The 24,157-nt window shown below is 38.4% G+C and overlaps 1 protein-coding gene across 5 annotated transcripts in view; it reads right to left on the bottom strand.

Moving 5' to 3' along the window:
- Positions 1-340: 340 nt before the first annotated feature.
- LOC127449934 (synaptotagmin-C-like) overlaps positions 341-24,157 on the bottom strand; it is a 50,450-nt gene continuing 26,633 nt past the window's right edge. For all 5 annotated transcript variants that reach the window (XM_051713562.1, XM_051713565.1, XM_051713563.1 and 2 more), the window contains 9 exons: positions 23,483-23,591; positions 22,426-22,608; positions 16,767-16,893; positions 15,502-15,720; positions 12,413-12,533; positions 11,591-11,762; positions 4,783-4,912; positions 3,616-3,706; positions 341-3,354 (listed from right to left, as the gene is read on the bottom strand). In XM_051713562.1, the coding sequence (XP_051569522.1) occupies positions 3,620-3,706; positions 4,783-4,912; positions 11,591-11,762; positions 12,413-12,533; positions 15,502-15,720; positions 16,767-16,893; positions 22,426-22,608; positions 23,483-23,591 (1,148 nt within the window). In that variant the 3' untranslated portion in view covers positions 341-3,354; positions 3,616-3,619. The remainder of the gene's footprint in view (positions 3,355-3,615; positions 3,707-4,782; positions 4,913-11,590; positions 11,763-12,412; positions 12,534-15,501; positions 15,721-16,766; positions 16,894-22,425; positions 22,609-23,482; positions 23,592-24,157) is intronic.

Here is a 24,157-nt window from a genome sequence, read left to right as displayed (position 1 = left end):
CAACCTAAAGTGGGACGGGTCAGGTTAATGGTTTTATGGACAGAACACATGTGACTGTAAGACTGTGTGTTTGCATGCCTATGGAAAAGCAGAAAAATACAAACAAAAGCATGTACAGTACATGAGGACTGCAATGCTCCACACTGCATTTATATCAAGTGGGTCCACTATAAAGAATTTATGACTGTAACTAAATAATTACATACAACTTAATGCACAGCAGGAAGAGGGAAGGGAGTGAGACACAGAAAGCAATGTAGATGGAAAGATCAGGGTGATCCACACCCTACTTACATTATCACAAGAACACAAACAGTTGTATCATGCAAACACATTGTAATGATTTTTCATATATATGTTTTATTTCAGTCATCATAGCTCCAGCCTTAAATTAATCTTCTTAGTCTCCATCATTCACATATTCATCCTCCTGACAGTTTTTGGCAGGATTTATTCCCCTTTTTTTCAGTTTTGTTTTGTTTTTCTTTTTTTTATTCAGCTGAAATGTTCTCACCCTGACTGCATTTCATTTTTATCTTGCTCTAAGTCTCAGCTTAATCTGAACATATAAAAAAGTAAACCTTTCAAAAGAAAATTAAAAAAGCAAACAAACAATCAAAAATATACCCAGAAACTGTAATACCATTTCTAAGAGGATATACAATATTAACAATATTGTTAATCATCCGTGTTGTGATGATACTGAACAGGTTGTTACACGTTTGTCATTAGTAGTGTTAGTATCAAGTTCATCGGCAGATTTTGTGTTGAGCACACTTATTAATTTATCATTGCATCAAGTTGACATCATCCATGTTAATATAAGCATGCAAACACATTTCCTCAGGATCATTTAGAATTGCACTGACATAGAGAAACAGAGGTAAGAGGGGAGACCAACACAGAGAGAAATATGGCCTGAGAAAGGGAAAAGCATTAGGGGAATATCATAAAAGTGAGCGGTGTGGGTTTGTGTTGGAATAATAAAGTGTGGAAGCTGATGAAGGGGTCAGAGGTCACTCTACAGGGAACGTGCCTCCACAGTGTAAGATTAAAGGCAGCAGGAGAAACAGGGCTGCAGACTGGAGCTGGATGGAGACTGTGGGTCGATACCACATCAACGTGTATGACGGGATCAATGGCCTCTTAGAAAACAACAAGAGCTAAAATATGATAACGGACTAAGGACTGAGCACACTGTGTGTGTGTGTGTGTGTGTGTGTGTGTGTGTGTCCATGCCCAATAGCTTGGGCTGATGTGTGATTAATAACAGAAATCGAGAAAATATGAGTTCAGGAGCTGCAGTGGGTAATAATTATACTGATGTAGATTTCAATAACATGAGTGTTTAGTATTCCTGCATTGAGGGATGTGTGCAGTAGAATTTGGCAGTGGCTGTACTGTGGACTGTTCTGCAATATTAATAGCTGCAGTGTTTGTGCAGACCTGGATATCAAGGGTACATGAACTGATCAATATAATGGTGACCAAGAAAAATTAGTGCTTGCATCTGAAGTCAGCCTATAATGTGAGATGTAAACAAGGTCAAATGATAATCAGATAGGGAATTAGACTCTCATGGCACTAAAATGAAACCAAACTTGTCCCCCTCTTTGTCTCTGTTTGCAAGGAATGCTTAAGAGAGAAAAGATAGATGAAGAGAACCAGTTTGCCTTTTTTCTTTTTCTTTGAAAGACAATTAAAAACTTCCAACATTTTATTTCTCAACTGCTGTGGCCACCAGGTTTGTCCCCTCTTACATACATAGCACATTTACAAAAAAGAAGAGCACACCCAACACAAGAACACAGATCAGGCTAGGGACACTTTTCAGTGACGAGTTGGTTAGGGTAACAACAGATACGGGTCACTACCACATTCTACGGAGAACGACCGAAATGCGTGTCTGATAAATTAGACCCTGTCCCTACCAAGTGCAACGGGTCTACACAAAAAATAGTTCCTCTAAGACACAGGACAGGAGACACATTTTGATTGTTCAAAACGAGATTTTCTCTGTGTAGGAGGGAGGAGGGGGCAAAGAGCGAGACGTTGGTGGCAAACACGGGGTAGTACACAGGGTCACAGTGAGATATACCGACACACGGGCATACACGCACACACACACAAACCAACGAGCAAACGCATATTGACACAAAAGGACACAAACACATAGGTACACGGGAAGAAAAGAGAACAGATGTGTGTCTTTCTGAAGTGGGATGAAGCAGAGCACACAACGTACTCTTTTGGAAATTAATCATGTCTAAGAGACCCCCCCCCCCCCAAAAAAAAAATCCAGTGGTATAAAAATAAAATACTATGGCCAAATCTTTTCCCTGTACGATACATTTCCAGGAATTGCACACAAATCCAATGTCCGTCCCAGTTAGGTTCCTCTGGCAATATCTGAAATCAATGATAGCTCCTTAGGAAAGTTCTCAAGGGGATACAGTCTGCCAGTGCGTCCATGTAGGGAAAACAGATTCTTAAACTGTTCCTTTTATATCTGGTAGAAAAACAAAGATGGTTTGAAAAGAAAATGAATTGCTGATCTCAATGAGCTCCAAGCAGAGGGTGATAAAAATGTAAGAGGGACACATTTCAATACCGCACAAGATGATTTGGCCAGTGCATCCGTCCTTATTTCTTCTCCCGATGGGAACAGTAATAAAGTAGTCCTCCTCTCCAGAGAAATAGGAAACAGTTGCTAAGATTCTGCATTGGCAGAGAAGACCAATCCAAATACTTGCAGCTACTTGCCCGAAACACTTTAAAGATATTTTCTATAGCTACACAACAGGCACCCTTACAAACTCGCATACGCACATGCATTCACACGTACACAGAAACATTCATGGTCCATAATTTATCAGGCCTCTCTCCTGATTTATATATATATATATATATATATACAGTATGTTATATATACATACATACATACATACATATATATATATATATATATATATATATATATACTAAAAATGTTTTTAGGCTCACTTTTAAATAACTAAATAAAGATAATCTACTTTTAAACTGGGAATGTTCATCATAGTTCCCCTGAATAAATCATTATATATTTTGTCTTTAACATCATTCCTGAAGCAATACCATCCATGCCAGTTTTTGTTTTGATTCCATGTGTTTGATTGTGTATGTTAGTGTGTGTATGTGTCAGGTCTCGTTTAGTTGGTGTAATCTATATATTGTGTTGGTTGAGTCTGCAGAGGCGACTTAGAGGAAAAGCACACACACAAGCACAGTCTCTCTTCTCCGGTCCTTTCTTGATGAAGAATTATTCACAGGTGAAAAGAAAGAATGTAATTCTGTTGCTAAAAAGAGAATGCTGACCTGAGAATGAGAGAGGGAAAGAGAGATACAGAAAAAAAGCCAGTTAACCATGTAAACAGCAGTAAACACAAGTGGTAACATGTTACATAAGCACAAACAGCGCTAGTGAACAGATGTTGATGCCATGGGCCTGTGCCAGCACAGTACATGAATGAAACCAAACACACTTTGATGCATTCACCCACACAGATCCCTTATCTGAGGATGTAACGCTCAATTTACAGTGTGTGGTGTGTATGTATGTTATGAGAGTATACTCACATCTCTACTCAGAGTGAGGGCTGTCCACCACTATGTGTGGCTTTGGGGAGGCTGTAGCACTCTTTGACACGTATGTTGTTATGGATTTCTCCTGGGGAGGTAATGATCAATAAACATAAATCAATATAAAAAAGGTGATTTTGTAACACTTGTAATCTGTAAATATAATACATATAACAGTATTCTTAATATATTATAAAGGCATTCAAAATTACATTGAAATGCTTTGCATCTTTTCCATAAAAACTCCTCATAGTAACACCTTTAAAGACTAATATAACGTATTAAAACGCACAACAACAAATTATATAACAAATGCAAATAGGTGTTTATCGTATGTTTTTATCCATTTAACTCTTTTATGTCTCTTGTATCACTCTGCAGTCTCTTCTCACATAATTAAATAATTTCCACTTAAATATTGACATTTGATATTATTTATTTGGAAAGTAGCTATGTAACAAGAGGGATAATGTACAGTCAGCCAGTCATTATAGCAAAATAAACCCCTTCAGGGTCAATCAATACCCCTCCGCTTTGCACCTGATCCTAATAACCCTGAAAGGCTGTTTATTTGTGATAATACAGTATAACAAGATATACCAGAATAGTTTTTTTTTTTTTTTTAAACATTTAAATTAAGGCATTATGAATGCATTATAATGCACACACAAAAAACTTTCAAACAATGTTTCTCAATCTTGGTACTGGAGGTCCAGCACTGCACATTTTGGGTGTCCCCCTTATCTAACACTCCTGATTCTACTGATTAGCTCATTATTAGAGACTCAAAGCCCATAAGTGGGTGTGTCCGATAAGCCAAACATTCAAAATGTGCAGCGTTGGTGTCCTCTAGGACCAGGTTTGAGAAAATCTGCTTTAATACATTATATACAGTATATAGGCTTAAAAAAGGGGCTATTAAGGAGATTATTTAGGTTTTCTTTTTTTGTCCTTTCTAAGATATGTAAACCTGCTTAAACAGTGTACATTAATAAGGATGGATAAACATAAGGTGCAAAAACTAAGGTTGAAATCAAGGTTAAAGTCATTTTAATAAGTACTGACAATATCACACAGACCACTTTAATTGATTTTCACATGCCCTCACACACACACACACACACACACACACACACACACACTCCATCCGGTCACGCTGTCTACCTCCACCAGCTGGTGCCAGTGTTCAATAGGTTTGCGGGGATTTGCCAGCATGGCCGTCCAGTGCTCCCTTCCTGGCCCATCAGCATCACTGCCCACACGGCACATCCCGATCACCTCATTATGACCAATACTGAGAGACAGAGAGAGTGTGTGGGAGGGAGACACTGAATTAATGCAGTTAGGCTAAGAAATAAAGCAGAGACCTACAACACAGTGCATCCATTACAACAAATGGACGAGAGAGCGTGAAAGAAAAGTAGAAAAAGAGAGACAGGAGCTCATAAGGAGCGAGAAAGCACAAGAAATAAATAAAGACCTAATCACCATCATATAATTAGAAAGATACAGAGAGGACCTTCTGTGTCATATCCTAACCTGCCCATTTAGACACACACACACACATACACACACAAACACAAACACACACACACACAAACTGAGAGTTTCCATATACAGTCCTTTAATTACACAGACTGAGAAATCACATAATTACACAGACAAACAGAGAGAACAGAAGGAGAGAGAGACAGATGTACATCCCAATTATTGAATAAAAGAGATAAACAAAATGAAGCAGGGACACGAGAGCAGGTTCGATGATTTTAGCGAGAAATTGTGGGACAGATGGGAAGCAGTTTATGATAGAAGTACTGATTACAGAGATAACGAAAGAGAGAGAGAAAATTAGAAAAGAGAGCGATGAGAAAGAGGTGTCATAATCACTTAATTACCCTGAAAAGTACATTTGAAAAGCGTCTAGAGTGAAGATGGAATAACAAGCAAAACAAACACTTTGGAAAGATTATTCCAATTGCAGAAACAATTTAGGAGAACAGTGCAGATTTAAAAGATGGTTGTCATGCCAAAACGCTTAATGTGATTTATCCAAGTAGGACATGATCCTGGATCTACATCCCTGTTGGCCTAGGAACAATATTACTGTTAAATAGCTATTGGCCAGGCCAAATATTGGCAGATACTTGGCCATTTTGACACTTTCATTTTGTGCATGTCATTAAAATGTATATTATATATGGAGTGGGGTGCAAAAGGGCACATCCACACTAACATGTTTTCGAATGTATTGATTTTGCTAAGGTTACGGCTCTCATTCACACAGAAACTAAGTTTTCCTCCATCAAAAAATGGAGCTTTACAAAAATCTCTCTAGAACCGCATATTTTGGAAATTATGACAATGGTAGTGTTAGGAAAACTGCTTCGAAACTAGTTTCCCTACTCATTATGTAAAGTAGTTAAACTGTCAAGCTACTCTTTTAAAAATGTAGTTAGCTACACTACAATGTAAGTTACTAACAAAAACTAGATTGAAGCTATTTAAAGAAGGGAATACTTTCAAATATATAACAATCAATCAGCTGACATTTCATTCTGCTATAAAAAGTTTTAGAATGAATTAAGCATTAGGGTGATAACATTAAATTGCTATTCAATATAAACTAACAAAACAAGAAACACCCTATTTTATATAAACAAGCTAAAATATAAAGAAAAGAGCAGCAATAACTAAATATTTTGCTTCATAAAAGAAGTCACTGACTTCTGGCAAAGGCTACGCAGGGGCTCAAGTGAATTAGTGAGTTATTTATTTCAATTAGTTCATATTCATGAACCATCCAAACAAACTGGACTTCCCAATGCTAAATATAAATGAATCGTTTATTTTAACCAATTCAAGCTGAACTGCCCAAAAGAATCAATTCACTTAAATAATTTCGATTTTCCAGCGCTATATATCAGAAAGAGAGGACGATTTATGTGAGCGCGTTTTGATTATTGCCTCAGCTCCATCGCTGCGTTCGCAATAAAATGTGTCAAATGTAGCATTTTGTTGTGCTATACCGCAAATCGATGGAAAATGTATAGCTTTTTACTGGAAAAGCGACATTATTGTGAAAATAGCTGAGCTATTATCACGCTATTGAAAAAAATAGTTAAGTTAGCATCACTATTTAAAATGAATTACTCCCCAACAGAAGATTTCCGGAAACTAAAAGTTTTCAATCTAAAATGATTAGTGTGGACATGACCTTTGTCCAGTACTGAAAATTCTTCAATATTGCACTCAAATATTTTCAAATAATACAAATATTTTCCTTACAAATTAAATTAGCAGCATAACAATTTGAGAAAAAGGTTACATTTTTACATGAAATTCAGAATTTATTTGTATATGGTTTTCGGTCCCCATTTGCTTTAATAACAGCTTGCACTCTGGCATGAACTCCAAATGTTCTTCAAAACCTGATGATCCATGTTATCCAAGCATGATTTCAGAACGTTCCACAGGATCCAAGAACATGCCATTAAATCTTGTCGTGCAATAACAAATGAGTGCAAGCAGTGTTTATGCCCTGCCTTTATTTTGTAGACTATAGAGCTGTTCAGCTGTGACGTCATTTTGTAGGCGACCCCGGAAGGCTAATTCGCCATGGGTTCACTCTGGATTTTCCTGTGGGCTTTTATAATGAGGTTGTTCAAAGTAAAATAAGGTCTATGGTAAACATTAATTGAAGATCCTTTTTTTGCTCTACAACATACGTAGATAACACACAGTCATACCTCAAATGTGAATTTTGAAGAAGCTGTGTTTAAAAGTTGCTAGATAAGAACTACATAGTACCACAAGCATGTGAGAGTACGTGCCTGACAAAACGGTAAACCATTGTAGTTCTTCTCTAGCAACTTGTTAGCAACATACTTTTAAAAAAAACATGGTGGCTTCAAAATTCATGTTGGGAGTATGACTGTGTGTAATTTATGTTGTAGAACAAAATGTTTAGGTATCTTAAAGTAACATTTAACACAGACCTTATTTTACTCATAAATCCAAAGCCATTATAAAAATCAATAGGAAATTCCTGAGCGAACCCGTGGCTTGAAAATGCTAATTTTCATCTGGGTTTTTGGACTATAACCTGAACAGATCTATAATGCCCAAACAAAGCCAATACAGTTTTATTGAAGACTTTAAACAAGATCATTGTGTAGAAATAAGCCTCTCCATAACTGCTAATAATCAACTACACCTCCTACAACTGGCAATCTGAGTTCACTGTATGGCAGGTCTGTCATCCAGTAGAGTGGCTTAAAAAAAAAAAACTGCACTTATCCGAGGGTGACAGGATCACGTAAGCCTGAGGCAACTTTCCTGAGTTTAGTACAAGCCGTTTACATAAACAAACATGTCTTTATCTCATACAATGAGAACTCTTATTTTGTTTGCTTCTGCAATCACCCACAGCAATGGCCATTTAAATATAGAAATCGTAACACAGTGCAAAATGGGTTGTTTAGCATGTTAGATATATGTAAGAATTGACTATTATCCAGCAGATAGGGCTCCTGAATGGAGCTTTTAGCACAGATGGCATGCAGTAATGCAAAGGGCAATTTATCCAGCGTTATCTACGGCACACAGGCGAGCTGTTTCATTAAGAGGGGATGGTGGATTGCGTGCCATAGAGGGAGAGGTTGAATCATGAGGCGAACTGACAAACAAGCATTGGAGAGCTCGGATGTAAATTTTCTCATTGCTGAAAAAATAGAATAGGATGCATGATTTGTACGCACTTGATTTTTGCAAGGCATATTTTGTTCTGCAAAAAGCACATAAAATATGGGCATAAAAATTGGAGAGGGGATTAGATACACCTAGGAGTACAAGTAAATACACTATAAAAAATGGCAAACTGCAATTGTTACCTTACAGGGCTATTTCTACCTTTAAGATTAGTTTTGATGGTAAACCTAATTATTGATTCAGGGTAATTAAAACATTTGACTTGAATCAAACCAGATAATTTAGATGTTACCATATCAACCACATTTTTAGGTTAACATTTTTACAGTGTAGTATAGGTTTAATACTGTACATCTAGGTATATTTCCTTCTCAAAAAGTAAAATAAATAAATAAATAAAAATACTAATGCACAAGCTATCCATAAATGCGACTCTGAAGGTCTATTGCACTGAAATGCTGCGAGTCTCACACAAACACGCACACGCACGCACGCACGCACGCACACACACACACAGTGTCTCACTACTAGACACTGCTTCCATTAGTATTAGGTCTCTATGTATATTCATGAGGTGTCTATCTTTATGCAAAACGCTGCAGACGTCCACCAGGAAGAGTCACACAGGAGCATATGGCCCTATGTTGAGCAGAGCTAATACTGTATGTGCAACAGGATTCCTTCTTCACAAATTAAAAAACAAACTATCATTATAAGCCATGGAGATTATTAAGTGGATATGAAGACTTTATTAAACTACTTTTTATTTCAATGCTAATTCATTTTCTTTATTGCTAATTTTTCAACAATGTTGTAAAATGTGAGTGAGGTGACTGAGGTCTATTGTGAAAAGTGTATTTGTCTATGTTAATGCATATGTCTTTTTAAGTTCTCCCGCAGACCTAGCTTCATTCTTTTAATGAATGGAAAAACACAACCACCATGAATTCTGCAGGACATGCTATATCCTTTATGCTTGACTATAAGATGAAGTGTGTCATTTCTGCGCCACTAGTGTCACCAAACAGAATTGCAAATATAATGACTGTTCCCCCCATCTTCCGCTGGTCGAACAAACAGATGGTCGCATCCCTAAACTCTGGCCACTGGTTGAGCTAATGTTGCTGTGTCGGGCTGGGGTGCATTTCCCGTACAACGACGTAACTCACTGCTTAGCCACCAAAGTACTATGCTTCATCGGAAAAATTTAGTCATGACTGTTTCCTGAAACCATAGTAACTATGTCGCACATCCATCATTTGAACCACGTTGTTTCAACAACATAGAACTGTCATTAATGACGTTACGCACGGGGTGGAGTAATATCTTCTGTTAATTTAAAATTATAAAAGCTCATTTACACATGCACAAGAAAGCCGTTTAATGCGAGAAAGCAGCTGAAGACAGGAAAACTGTGTGCACTCTGTAATGTGACAGATACATACACTGAAATATTCACACATGCACACTCTTCAAAAACATATTAACGCCACTTACGCATTAACATAAACACATAAAAGCAGGGTTCTCCAACAGAAATCGTGTGTGATAAATCGCTTTCTCTTAACAGCCTTTAATCCCTTAAACAGCTGCATTCGCATTTACATGATGTTTCAGAACGCCACTTTCTGCAAAACCACAGAATATGTTGTTTTCTTAAATGCATGTAAACGTGATAAAGTGTTGACAGAATTAAAGATATATATGGAATAAAAGATAAAGATAAAAGCCTCAATTAAGTCAAATAATGTCCACACAGCAAACTAACAAGGAACTATGCTTCTAACCACAGGTGGAAGGCTGTATGGTTTTGGGTTTACAGTTTTGGGTTTATGGTTTCAGGAAACACCAAATTGTTGAACTGTTGGCAAAGATGGAACTTGCGACCACAGCTGGCTAAAAATGCTTTTGGGAAACGCACCCTGATCGGGATGCCAACAAACAGCAATGTTTTGATGGTGACACAGAGCCACAGTGGTTACATATTTTAGGGAAATCGACTTACGAATGGCTTACATAAAATTGTCTCTGCATATTAAACTACGATAGGAGAAAGTCTTTTGACATCGAAAAAACATCTTTACAAACATCATGAAAACAAAATTGGAGTTTTGTGGCCTATTATCTTCGAAGCTATCTATATGCTAGTGTACTCTCAAAAGTCTTTAAAAATAACTTTTAGAAGATAAATACATGTACAATTTAAAGGCTTCTCTTCTGGAAATAACAGAAAAAATCATTCATGACTCATGATGCACTAAACAGATTTTTGTCTAATCAAATGCTCTATACAATGTGAATGTCATTCCCCCTTCAACTGACTTGCAAATAATTAGGGATGTCCCGATACAACTTTTTTGAGAACGAGTATGAATACCGATACTTCATTTTTGGTACTCGCCGATACCAAGTCCGATACATGTTTTTTTCGCCTTTTTTTTCAACAACAGTTTATTTCAATTTTATCATCAAAATGGTGTTTAAGCTTTAATCAAATGAAAATATAACAATTAATTTTCAATGTAATATTGTATAATTTTTTGTATCAAATTAAGTGCTTGTATATAGAACCACACAGCACAATCCAAAATACAACATTGGAGTAATATTTTGTCATATAAAGTGCTGCATTGCAGAGCATCACAGATCTTACAATTACCATATAATAAAATTACTACTGATTTATTATTATTATTAGTAGTAGTAGTATTACTGTGAATATTACACAACTTTACAGTAGACATAAATTTCTGTCATTATTTTTTTTCTATAAATTTGGCTTTTATTTTTAAGTGTTTCTGTGTTTGTTGTTTTGACCAAGAAGCTCTGACGTTATGACGGCAGCTTCCCACTCTGGAAAAGCCAGTCGCTACATGACTCAAAGTGATTATTAAACTGCAAAAGGCTGCTATTCTATTAAATATGTATGTACTCTGTATGTGCCTTGTGCTACAACGTGAATTTGCACTCTGTTTACTATCATCTGCTACAAACAGAGTGCGCAATGCTCATGACAGTGTTTTCCCTGTATGATCCAAGGAGAAGCTTTAAAAGGTACAATATATGTGAGAAAAGAAAAATTTATGCAATGGAAATAAATATGTCAACACAGGGCAGAAAACTGCATTTGTCAAGCGATTTCATGGGATCTTTAAGACAGAAGTGGACTCTTCCTGTCAAGCATCGCATCATAGCACAGAGCATGATGTATTGCGACATGTGTCTCAGACTCCATCAAACAGGAAAAGAGCAGTCATGGTCTTACCAGTCATAGTCCATGACAGCGATGATTAGAGACACATTCTCAATGTTCTCATTGGGGATATCAAAGACCAGAGCCTCATTATATGTGGGATTGAGTGTATTCTTCTTTATGGAGGTCTTCCTCTTTTTCAGCCTTCGACCCTCACAAACCAGAGATGCCTTTACGTATGGATCTGAGTGAGAATGAGAAAGGCATAGAGATCAAATAAGAGAGAAAATACATGTCAAATACACAGCAACAGCTGTGAATATGCAATGGAAGTGAATGGTGACTGAGGTTAACATTCTGCCTAACATTTCCTTTTGTATTCTACAGATGAAAGGATCTTATGGGTTTGGAACAATAATGCTATGATACCATTAATATTAAAGCTAATAACAGCATCAATCATTATTGTGACGGCAACCAAATGTTACTTTTTCATAACACACTGTGATAGTACGACATAATCATTTCCTATGAGAGGAATCTTTTTTTTTTACATTTTTTAAGCCGTTTTGTGATAATTAAATTAGCCATCACTAATTAAAAATGTCTCTTGTTGTTATGATTGTGATGCTGATGCCTTCATGAAGTGTTTTTGTTTTGACATTCAGCTTTTCAGAGGTGCTATTTGATATTCACAACTATCAGAAGTGATGTTATTATGACCTTTGATGTTATTGCATTAGTCACATGCTGGACGTGTGACATTAAAGTTATTAATGAGCCACGGTCCCATCATGTCTGAATGTAAACAATGTCTGAGGCACTAATGAGGCATTGCTGTTAATTATGAGGGAATTAGAGGATCGGCTGGAGACGGCGGGCGGGCCCGGGCACCTGAGAAGCCTGTGAGGTCCATGGCTTTCAGATTGGTGGCCTTGATGATGGTGATGGTCAGTCGACCAGCTGTTGGCAGGTAACACAGTGAGAAGTTCAGCTCCCCCAGGTCAGCTTTCTCCTGCATATATGGAAAGGTCCAATTGTCAAAGTTCACATTGGAGCTGGAGACAATTACTGAGAGTAAAGGAAAAATAAAAAAAATCTCATAACATTTGTGGAAACCTTTAGGTGATTGCACTCTTTCTTGCAATTTTTCAATAATTAATTTGTCCTTTTCTCCAGACACAAGGATAAACTGAAGGAATGTCTGCAGTCATCAAGACTAAATCAAATATTTTGAAAGGAATGTTCTGTGTTGCATTCCCACAAAAAAAAAAAAAATCATTTTCATCCTTCAATTTGTAAAGACAAGCTAAAATTGTTTACAGTAATAAAAGTCTATGGTGCAAAAAAAAAGAGATTGCACTGGAAAAGCATTAAAGCTGAGGTGTAATTTCTGCACCAATATCACCACCAAACGGAATTGCAAAATTGCAAATTTTCATTAAAAATCCTAGGGGTGTCCTGGCCAAATTCCCCCCATTGGCCCTTCTCAATCATGGCCTCCTAATAATCCCCATCCATTAATTGGCTGTATCACTCTACTCTCTCCTCTCCACCAATAGCTGGTGTGTGGTGAGTGTACAGGTGCACTATGGCTGCCGTCGCATCAACCAGGTGGATGCTGCACACTGGTGGTGGTTGAGGAGATTCCCCCTATACTATGTAAAGCGCTCTGAGTGCCTAGAAAAGCGCTATATAAATGCATGTGCAAGTGCATTTCAGTACACACAATTTTAGTACGTTTTCACAAACTGAGGGACAAGTAACTGATGGCATACCACAGATCTTGCATATAAATTTCTATCATTACACAGTTCTGGATGTTTAATTCAGACCAAAACTATTTCAATGTATTATCTTTGATCTAGCATGTGTTTAAAGAAAAACAGACGGATTCTCCTATCTAAGGGACTCGTTTTGAGATGCTAGGTCTGTTTTTTCCCCTTAAACTCTTTGTCGAGACTTTCATCTTTTTCTCCGGTTCTTGTTCTGCCAGGCAGAATTAATCATCAGCTATAATGAAAAAAGAACAAGGGTGGCAGAGATAAACAAAAAGAACCTCAACATTTCATCAAAAACATCAAGCACCGGAGGTGCATCTCAAAGAACTATAGGAGCTGCCAGTGCTGGTTTTGAGTCCATACACGTGATTTGAACGCGTCATAGCCTTTTCCGTTACACACATCAGGACACCGAAAATGTATTATACCTCAAGCCATTTTATTACCAGCTGAGTAGATAAATAAGTTAATTCCACCTGAGCAGCTGATTGGCTAAAGCCTGAGTGTAAACATTCATATCCATTCACTTCATTCAAGATATGCAAGTCAGAAATATACTTAAATCCAGCATACATCACTGAGCAATGTTTAAGTTTGCCTTGTCACATTGAGGAGTAGATGCTGCCAAATGTATCTTATTTCCTCCATTTGACCTAGCTGTGCTTCTTGCAGAAAATGTAACCTTCCTGTTTAAGCATTCAAAAGCTTGTGTTGTACTCGATTTATTATCTCTACTCTAAAAAGTGTCTCTCTAAAAGGTACGAACACCATTCAAAAACAATTAAAAATGCTGGTGATGATAATTTTTTTTTTCTCCTAAAAACAGCTCCTTTAAGATGCTGTAACATTTTCTGAAGTACTCTGTAAAAAGCTCCTTTGCACAGCTGACCTTCACTAATTTCATGTAATTGTCTCTGGAAGGACAAGAACATGCATCACTGAATCTCCTCACACCTTTGTAACAAACATCCCCAAGGGCACATCATTATTAGCTTAGCATGTAATCATGCATGATTTTCAATTGTGAGTCAACAACTGTATCATGAATATTAAATGAATTTCACCAGTGTACTTAAGTGAGATGCAAGTACCATAAAAGATGCCACCATCATCATAAAATGTGTACTGAACTTGGATAATGTTCTTGGAAAAAGAAAGGTGGCACAAGATCTAGGGGTTAATTCATTAAACCATTGCTCCACTTTTGCGTATGGTTTTTCAGCGGAAAACCTTTATCTAGTTTACAAACCAGACAGTTTAACAAAATGTGCAATGTTCTAAAATAAAGCTGCACCATATTTCAATTAGCCACCTTTCTATTTTAATTATACTTTTTATGGTAACACTTTAACAATAAGTTTCCATTTCTTAACATTAGTAAATGCATTAGGTATCATGAATAATCATTGAACAATATATCTGTTACAGCATTTATTAATCTTAATTAATGTTAGTTAATCAAAATACAATTGTTCATTGTTAGTTCATGTTAGTTCATAGTGCATTAACTAAAGTTAACTAATTCAACTTTTAATTTAAACAATGTAGTTGTATATGTTAAAATTAACATTAACCAAGATTAATTAATGTTGTAAAAGTATTGTTCATTGTTAGTTCACGCTAACTAATGTTGTTAACTAATGTTCACAAATGGAACCTTATTGTAAAATGTTACCCTTTTTATATCTTGCACCTTATTCACAAAACTCAGCACTATTTGGATTACTCAATTAACACTGCGCAATTACTGCCCTCGGAAAGCAGGTGGTAAACTGAACTTTAATAAAAAGAGATGTTTGTGTATATTTTCTCTTGATCATGGCAGCAGTTACTCATCAAATGATGATCAATTGATGGAGGAGAGCATTATAACCGGGCAAATATCCAGACACGCTGTGCACGTGAACGGAGTGGTGGTGTGATGCTGTACAGTCCCAGTAAAGAATGCTGATTGTGGTAGGCTCCTGCATGCTCCATAACCTTAGAACTCAAAACTTGCCTGCAAGATTGGGAATTGTGCGATGCAAATTGCAATAATCACTAAACATTTGGATGTGTTTGTGCTGTCACCGGATTTACACATTTCCTTTAGAGAATCAAGAAAACTAGGCTATCATTGTGCCCAGTTCCTTCTTTGCGAATTCCACGTTTTGTGTTTAAAGTCTAATGGCCATTTAATGTGTATTGCAGACATTATCTCACCGTGGTGCCTTCCACAATGTCTCTCCAAATAGGCTTCTCGCCAGTTCCCTCGCTGAAGTCAAGCAGGTTATCTACCACCACTTGACCTATGAGGTCATGTCTGGAGAAGCGGTCAAAGTCGTAGATGGAGAAGTGGAGCTTGCGTGAATGCAGTTCAGCCAGAGGCACGCCAAACTGGAACGTCTCATTAAAGATAGGGTTGAGAGTTTTTCTGTGCACCTGTGAACCGGAGCCAGGAAAAGACAGAGTGGAAATGAGAGAAAGTGAGGGAAATTAGAGGAAATTAGAAAAGTGGAGGAGCTGAAAGGAGAGTATGTCGAGGGAGCGAACAAGAGGTTAGTTAAAGGAATAGTTTAAACAAAAATGAACATTTTGTAATTTTGGGTTTCCAAACCCATGACATTCTTTCTACCATTAATCACAATTGGTGATTTTTTTTTTTTATTAAGATTCTGGCCAGTCTTTTCCATAAAATGGAAGTGAATGGACTAGTGCTGTCAAGCTGTAAAATAACAAAAAATGCACCATCAATGTGTCATAAAAGTGGTCCTTACAACTCGTGCACTATATTCAAAGTCTTCTGAAGCCAATATTATAGCAATTGAATAAAGAATAGATAAATATTTAAGTGTTATTCACTGATAATCTTCTCCTCCAGTGAGCTGTTAACCGAGAACTGCATCAGTTAGTGAACGATTCATTCAGACCGGTTTTGTAAACTGGATCAAATCGATTCACTGAAAAAAGCCATTTGTTCCTGAATCGAACATTGCTACTTTCAGTGAATAATGACTTAAATTTGGTCTGTTCCTCACACAATTCCTATTGTATGGTTTCAAAAGACTTGGAATATAGCACACATATGGACCAATTTTATGTTGCTTTTATTGTGTTTTTTCTCTTTTGGAACTTGAGTGTCCCAGTCCTTATTCACTTTCATTCTTGGGATAATAGTGGCCAGGATATCCTTCATTCACCTTCTTTGAAAGTCAGTTTTAGAACAAGATGAGGGTGTGCAAATGTTGCTAGATTTAAATTTTTGGGTGAACTATCCCTCTAAAATCAAAAAGACAAGATTTCATTCAAAATGCACAGGCTAATACAGATGTATTTTTAGATGAACTAGGGCAGCAGGGAAAAAATCTGCAGGTAGACTGAGAAATGCATCCAGATCTTAATGAGTCCTTAGAGTCTCTGCCATCTGAACAGTAGATTATTCTAAAAGCAGCATGCTGACTGCAGCTTCAGTAGGGTAAAAAAGTTACCTTGGTCTGATATTTCTTCTTCCGATCAGGCAGTAAGTAGATCTTGACATAAGGATCTGAGAATCCATTGGCATCCTTCGCCGGGAGGTCTAGGGCTTTCAGTATCTTAACTACCAGCTGCTCCGTGCTGCAAGTGAGACATGTCAACATCACCGTAATTCACTTTGAACTATCTGGAACTTTCTGCGCTCGCTTGCCTGGGTGTGAGTCCATTTCAGCATCATCTAACCGGCATTGACAAGAGAGTTGGTTTATGCTGAAACGGGCTGACAACCAGGCCAGCATCAGAACAGCATTGCAGCATTGACTTCAGTGAAATGGTGCCAATGACAAAACTATGTTTAACAGCTCAGAATTCATTGCTAGATGGACAGAGTGATACTTGTGCTGTGCAAGCTAAAAGGATCTTGTATTACATGAATATATGAGATAATATATCACTAATGTGAATATAAAAACATCAATATTTGATGTGTAATGCAATGTCAGTGGTGGTCAAAAAGGCCTCCAATGCTGGACTTTATAAATAATCTAGACCTTATTACAGACCAAACCATAGTTCATTCCATGACTTGATATGCAGTCGGTTTCATGCCAAACACAGCATGACCGTGAACTCCAGAAAGTGCAAGGCTCACCCAGTGCTTGTGTGGATGTAAATAAGAAAGGCGGGCAAATTTCTGTGGTTGCTAATCAAGCCTTGTTAGAATGTGTCTCTCAGCGTTAACGAATGCGTCACCCTTTCATTAAGACACTTAAATAAATCAACAACACTGGGGGAGGGAGAGCCCAACCACAAATCCAATAAGGCCTTCTGCATAGTTTCATTGACTTGTGCATGACATGGAACAAATCACTCACAATCAGGACGGATATAAACATATTAATAATGCAATATCATAATTATCCAATTTGGAGGTTAAATTAAAGTGACAAATCAAATCATTCCATATTGACCAATCATATGCAGCTAAGGATTAAGACATACGTGCTATTAGTAAAATCACATCTGATTAAAAAATAAGATACATGGTGACATTTTATGTTGGAATAAACAGTCATAGATGCATTCAAATTAAAGTGACAAATCTTATCATTCCATATTTTCCAATCATATGCAGCTCAGGATTAAGATGTACTTGCTAATAGTGAATCACATCACATTACAAAATAACATACTTGTTGTCAGTGTAAGTTAGAATAAGCAGTCACAGATGCGTTCTGAGCCATCTAGGCTAAAACACATTATATCAGTTTGGGGGAATTAGAATTGAATCTCATGATGAGTGGCACGCGGCACAACAGCGTACTTTAAATCAGACTGGTCTTTAGAAATGTGCGGTGCTATTAGCACTCAGGGCTATAATTGAAAATGACAGGCTCTATCTTGCCCACATCACAGAGAGCATTTTAAATTAAATGAAAGGTTCCTACCACCGCAGAGTGCAAGGAATTGGCTGCTTAGCATGTCCTTGTTAGGCCCTGCTGGTAGATGCGGGAACTACAATACATGTTGCCAAAAAACAACTATTCAAATATAATATACTATAAACTATACTATAACTAAATAGCAACTGTCACACAGTGCATCTATTTGCACCCCAGTAGTCTGATGAAGCCATAGAAATACACGACAAACTAGACATTAGATGTCGCTGCAGCGGTGTGGGATGTAAAAGAGCCAATCATCTTTTAGATACAGACATCGCCTGTCAATCAACTCGCTAACGCACATGCGCATTAGCTATACAAGCCAGGTTTTAGCGTAATATGTGGTCAACATTCGGTTGAGTGAACCACAATTGATTCATGTATTAATACACACTGCATTAAAAAATCAGTAAACACATTTAGGCAGAGGGATTATAAGACTAGTCTTCCACTGGCCACGACATGATACACAGGGTGAAATACTCACTCAATTCACTGACTTATGCAGCCGAACTGCTCCGTGTTACAGCTCCCCGTAACTATATATATATACACTATATTGCCAAAAGTATTCGCTCACCCAACCAAATAATTGAATTCAGGTGTTCCAATCACTTCCATGGCCACAGGTGTATAAAATGAAGCACCTAGGCATGCAGACTTCTTCTACAAACATTTATGAAAGAATGGGCCGCCCTCAGGAGCTCAGTGAATTCCAGCGTGGTAGTGTGATAGGATGCCACCTGTGCAACAAGTTCAGTCGTGAAATTTCCTCGCTACTAAATATTCCACAGTCAACTGTCAGTGGTATTATAACAAAGTGGAAGCGATTGGGAATGACAGCAACTCCAAGGCCACGTAAAATGACAGAGCGGGGTCAGCGGATGCTGAGGCGCATAGTGCGCAGAGGTCGCCAACTTTCTGCAGAGTCAATCGCTACAGACCTCCAAAGTTCATGTGGCCTTCAGATTAGCTCAAGAACAGTGTGTAGAGAGCTTCATGGAATGGGTTTCCATGGCTGAGCAGCTGCATCCAAGCCATACATCACCAAGTGCAATGCAAAGCGTCGGATGCAGTGGTGTAAAGCATGCCGCCACTGGACTCTAGAGCAGTGGAGACGCGTTCTCTGGAGTGACGAATCACGCTTCTCCATCTGGCAATCTGATGGACGAGTCTGGGTTTGGCGGTTGCCAGGAGAACGGTACTTGTCTGACTGCATTGTGCCAACTGTGAAGTTTGGTGGAGGGGGATTATGGTGTGGGGTTGTTTTTCAGGAGCTGGGCTTGGCCCCTTAGTTCCAGTGATAGGAACTCTGAATGCTTCAGCATACCAAGAGATTTTGGACAATTCCATGCTCCCAACTTTGTGGGAACAGTTTGGGGATGGCCCCTTCCTGTTCCAACATGACTGCGCACCAGTGCACAAAGCAAGGTCCATAAAGACATGGATGAGCGAGTTTGGTGTGGAAGAACTTGACTGGCCTGCACAGAGTCCTGACCTCAACCCGATAGAGCACCTTTGGGATGAATTAGAGTGAAGACTGCGAGCCAGGCCTTCTCGTCCAACATCAGTGTCTGACCTCACAAATGCACTTCTGGAAGAATGGTCAAAAATTCCCATAAACACACTCCTAAACCTTGTGGAAAGCCTTCCCAGAAGAGTTGAAGCTGTTATAGCTGCAAAGGGTGGGCCGACATCATATTAAACCCTATGGATTAAGAATGGGATGTCACTTAAGTTCATATGCGTCTAAAGGCAGATGAGCGAATACTTTTGGCAATATAGTGTGTATATATATATATATATATATATATATATATATATATATATATATATATATATATATATATAAACTCAGCAAAAAAAGAAACATCCTCTCACTTTCAACTGCTTTTATTTTCAGCAAATTTAACCTGTGTAAATATTTGTATGAACATAAAAAGATTCAACAACTAAGACATAAACTGAACAAGTTTCACAGACATGTGACTAACAGAAATGGAATAATGTGTCCCTGAACAAAGGGGGGGTCAAAATCAAAAGTAACAGTCAGTATCTGGTGTGGCCACCAGCTGCATTAAGTACTGCAGTGCATCTCCTCCTCATGGACTGCACCAGATTTGCCAGTTCTTGCTGTGAGATGTTACCCCACTCTTCCACCAAGGCACTTGCAAGTTCCCAGACATTTCTGGTGGGAATGGCCCTAGCCCTTACCCTCCGATCCAACAGGTCCCAGACGTGCTCAATGGGATTGAGATCCGGGCTCTTCGCTGGACATGGCAGAACACTGACATTCCTGTCTTGAAGGAAATCACGCAGAACGAGCAGTATGGCTGGTGGCATTGTCATGCTGGAGGGTCATGTCAGGATGAGCCTGCAGGAAGGGTACCACATGAGGGGGGGAGGATGTCTTACCTGTAATGCACAGCGTTGAGATTGCCTGCAATGACAACAAGCTCAGTCCGATGATGCTGTGACACATGGCCCCAGACCATGACGGACCCTCCACCTCCAAATCGATCCCGCTCCAGAGTACAGGCCTCAGTGTAACGCTCATTCCTTCGATGATAAATGCGAGTCCGACCACCACCACTGGTGAGACAAAACCATGACTCGTCAGTGAAGAGCACTTTTTGCCAGTCCTGTCTGGTCCAGCAAAGGTGGATTTGTGCCCATAGGCGACGTTGTTGCCAGTGATGTCTGGTAAGGACCTGCCTTACAACAGGCCTACAAGCCCTCAGTCCAGCCTCTCTCAGCCTATTGCGGACAGTCTGAGCACTGATGGAGGGATTGTGTGTTCCTGGTGTAACTCGGGCAATTGTTATTACCATCCTGTACCTGTCCCACAGGTGTGATAGTCGGATGTACCGATCCTGTGCAGGTGTTGTTACACGTGGTCTGCCACTGCGAGGACAATCAGCTATCCTTCCTGTCTCCCTGTAGCGCTGTCTTAGGCGTATATATATATATATATATATTTTTTTTTTTTTTTTTTTTTTTTTTAACACACACACACACACACACAAAAAATTAAAATAAAAAAATAAAAAAAATCCAACTCAAACCCTCATAGACAAAAGGGTAGAAATGGCTGTTTTTCCCCAGGCACTGCATGTGTTATTGGCCAACCGCTGTGCAGGTAGAAAGCTGCGTCCCGCTGGATGTGGCTCTGACTGACAGTGTCAACCTGCCCGCTATTCCAAAAATGCTTGTAGCTGTGACATATTCACATCGATGTATTGCAAAAGCAACAGCTCAGCATGAGGTGTGATGATGTCAATTAAACACACACTGGGGGTTGAGAAATAATCTTGGCTGGCCAGCCCTCACACACACACACACTACATACCATTTCCTGTTAAATTTCCTTTAAAGTTAAAGTACACCCAAAAGTAACAATTATTTCATCATTTACTCACCTTTGTGCCAAAAAAACATATAATTTGATTCCTTTCATTGTATGGAGAAAAAATTAAATCAATAAAAAAAGAATGGTACTGATGCTAACATTCAAACTAACACCTCCTTCAGTTGTCCATAGAGGAAAGAAAGTTAAAGGAGAAAAAAAGGGGGTTGGAACAGGAAGGTGAGAAAATTATGACTTTATCCCTTTAAAAATCTCCCCATCTCATATACAAGCATAATCGTGCCATACTCACCTGAGAACTCACAGCAGAGCATCAAAAAGACTGATAATGTATAAACAGGGACAGATCTGTCAAATCATTTATTTGAACTACTCCCTATGTGTAAAGCATGAGGTATCAATCTCCAATCACCCATCTTTCAGATTTCTTTCTCCCTCTTGGCCTCCTCAGTAATTCTGGGCGTAACACAGTGTCGTGTTATTATGTGTTAACAAGCTCTGCTGTTTAAAGTGGCTGGTCATATCTAATTCATGAGTGAATCAGCTTCTCCCTCCTTCATTTCTCAAACATCAGCACTTTCCACCATTCTAATGTCCCTTTGCATGACATCAAAATAAAGGACCTGGCCTGATGTGCATGGGCTGCCCATGGCGGACTTGACTATAACTCAGTGTGCTGACTGCAACTCCCCTGCCTCTTTCTCCGGCTTGCCTTTTCAATTGTGTGCCCTGCCGATGAGATCTATTTATAACCCACTGATGTATTGAGAGGCATGGATCCACACTGTGTGACAATTCCATATGAGAGAGTTTTTTTCCCATGGGGCGAGGAGGTTAATGGTGAGGTTTGAGCAGACTCACTTAAAGGCGTAGCGCAGGAGGAAGCTGATTTTGCCACAGGTATCACCTTGTTTGCCATCCCCCTGGTCTCCCTGGCGCAGCCGATAGAGCTCTGGTTTGATCTGCCCGATGCTGGTCAGCTGCTCACTCTTCTCCTCACCGTGGAAATCAGGGCTGGAGAGCTGGTGAGTAATGGGCTTAGGCCTGGAGAAAAGACCAGAGGGTGAACACACACACGCACACATGCACATGCATACACAAACACCCGTCACAGTGGGTGGTGTGGTGTGGTGTAGTGGTTGAAGCTCATTCTCATTACTGTAATGCAAAAAATATATTATTTCAATTGCCCAGTACACAACATGGCATGGTAGTATTTGTTGAACTGCCTTAAATGTATGGTTATTTAAATAAAAAAATTACTGAAAGTGTATTACAATAGTGAAAACTCAAAAAGTAAATGTCCAGACACATTACAGTAATGTGAATTTGGGGGTAAGATGTGTTTAATTGTCATGAAAGTAATGTCATAATGCAAAAAAAATAAGAAAAAAAAATCATATTGGTTATAAAATAGGCTTAATTTTCTTTAATAAAAATATAATTTCTTGCATCTTTATATTTTGGGGTAAATATGACCTGAAGGTTGCTGGTTCAATTCCCCCAATAAATCAGCCATTACCATTGTGCACTTGAGCAAGACACTTAACAAAAGGTTGCTCTTTGAAGCAAGTTCATGATGCTGTTCTATGGCAACATTACATGAATGTCATGGAAGCAAATTCAACCAACCCTAGAAAATAAATTCTATTCTATTCTATTTAGACCTGCCAAAATATGGAGGATATCCAGTATATTCAAAAGAGACTTGTATATATCAATATATTAAAGCACTATTACATTTTCCTGCAAATTATTATAATAAAAAACTGAAAAAACTTTCATTCAACACACACCCAGTGCACCTAAAACAGCAAACATTCTGCAACACCTAAACCACTTTAACACACACACACACACACACACACACACACACACACCCCACCATAAACAGGTACAAGAAGATAAGGTCACTGACCTGGTGGTGACCTGCTGCTGGGAGTGGGCATTGGGCAGGTCTTTTGCAGCTGAGCCTCCTTCTGTTGCCGGGGGCAACTCAGGAGATGTCTGGCTCAACTTAATATTCGCTGAAAGAGAAGTAGAGAGAAAGCATAAGCCATAGAGAATATCAAAGGAGTATAGTTAAGCACAGTGAAGAGGATGGAGTATAGTGAAAAGAGATCATGCTGTATATATGTCACTGTCTGTAAGTCTTCCAATGACTAAAGCAGTGTTTTTTTCCCATGGTGCACTCTTAGGTGGTACACCACCCAGCCCATTGCATAATATTAATTTACATACAATGGCCCAAAAAAGTATTTCAGTCACAGATCAGACAAAAAAAAAATATCTGAATATCTTTGCATTAGATGCGAGTGGCATTTATTTTTTAAAGAAATACAGCACAAATAAATTTTTCAAGAAGTTTAAGCTTCAAATGATAAAATTAAGACACTTTTTGGTTGTTAAATGTTAGTGGAACATGTCGATAGTTAATGTGACAAACTACACCTGCAGTTACTGTGCTAGGACACTGGTATGAAGATAAGGGGGTAATAACTTAAAGGAACAGGTCACCCAAAAATGAACATTTGCTGATAATTTACTCACCCTCAGGCCATCCAAGATGCATCTGAGTTTCTTTCTTCATCAA

Source organism: Myxocyprinus asiaticus, chromosome 13 (genome assembly GCF_019703515.2).
Source record: "Myxocyprinus asiaticus isolate MX2 ecotype Aquarium Trade chromosome 13, UBuf_Myxa_2, whole genome shotgun sequence".
Classification (NCBI taxonomy): Eukaryota; Metazoa; Chordata; class Actinopteri; order Cypriniformes; family Catostomidae; genus Myxocyprinus; species Myxocyprinus asiaticus.
The sequence above is the reverse complement of the archived record's forward strand: the minus strand, read 5'-3'. Positions and strand labels throughout refer to the sequence as shown.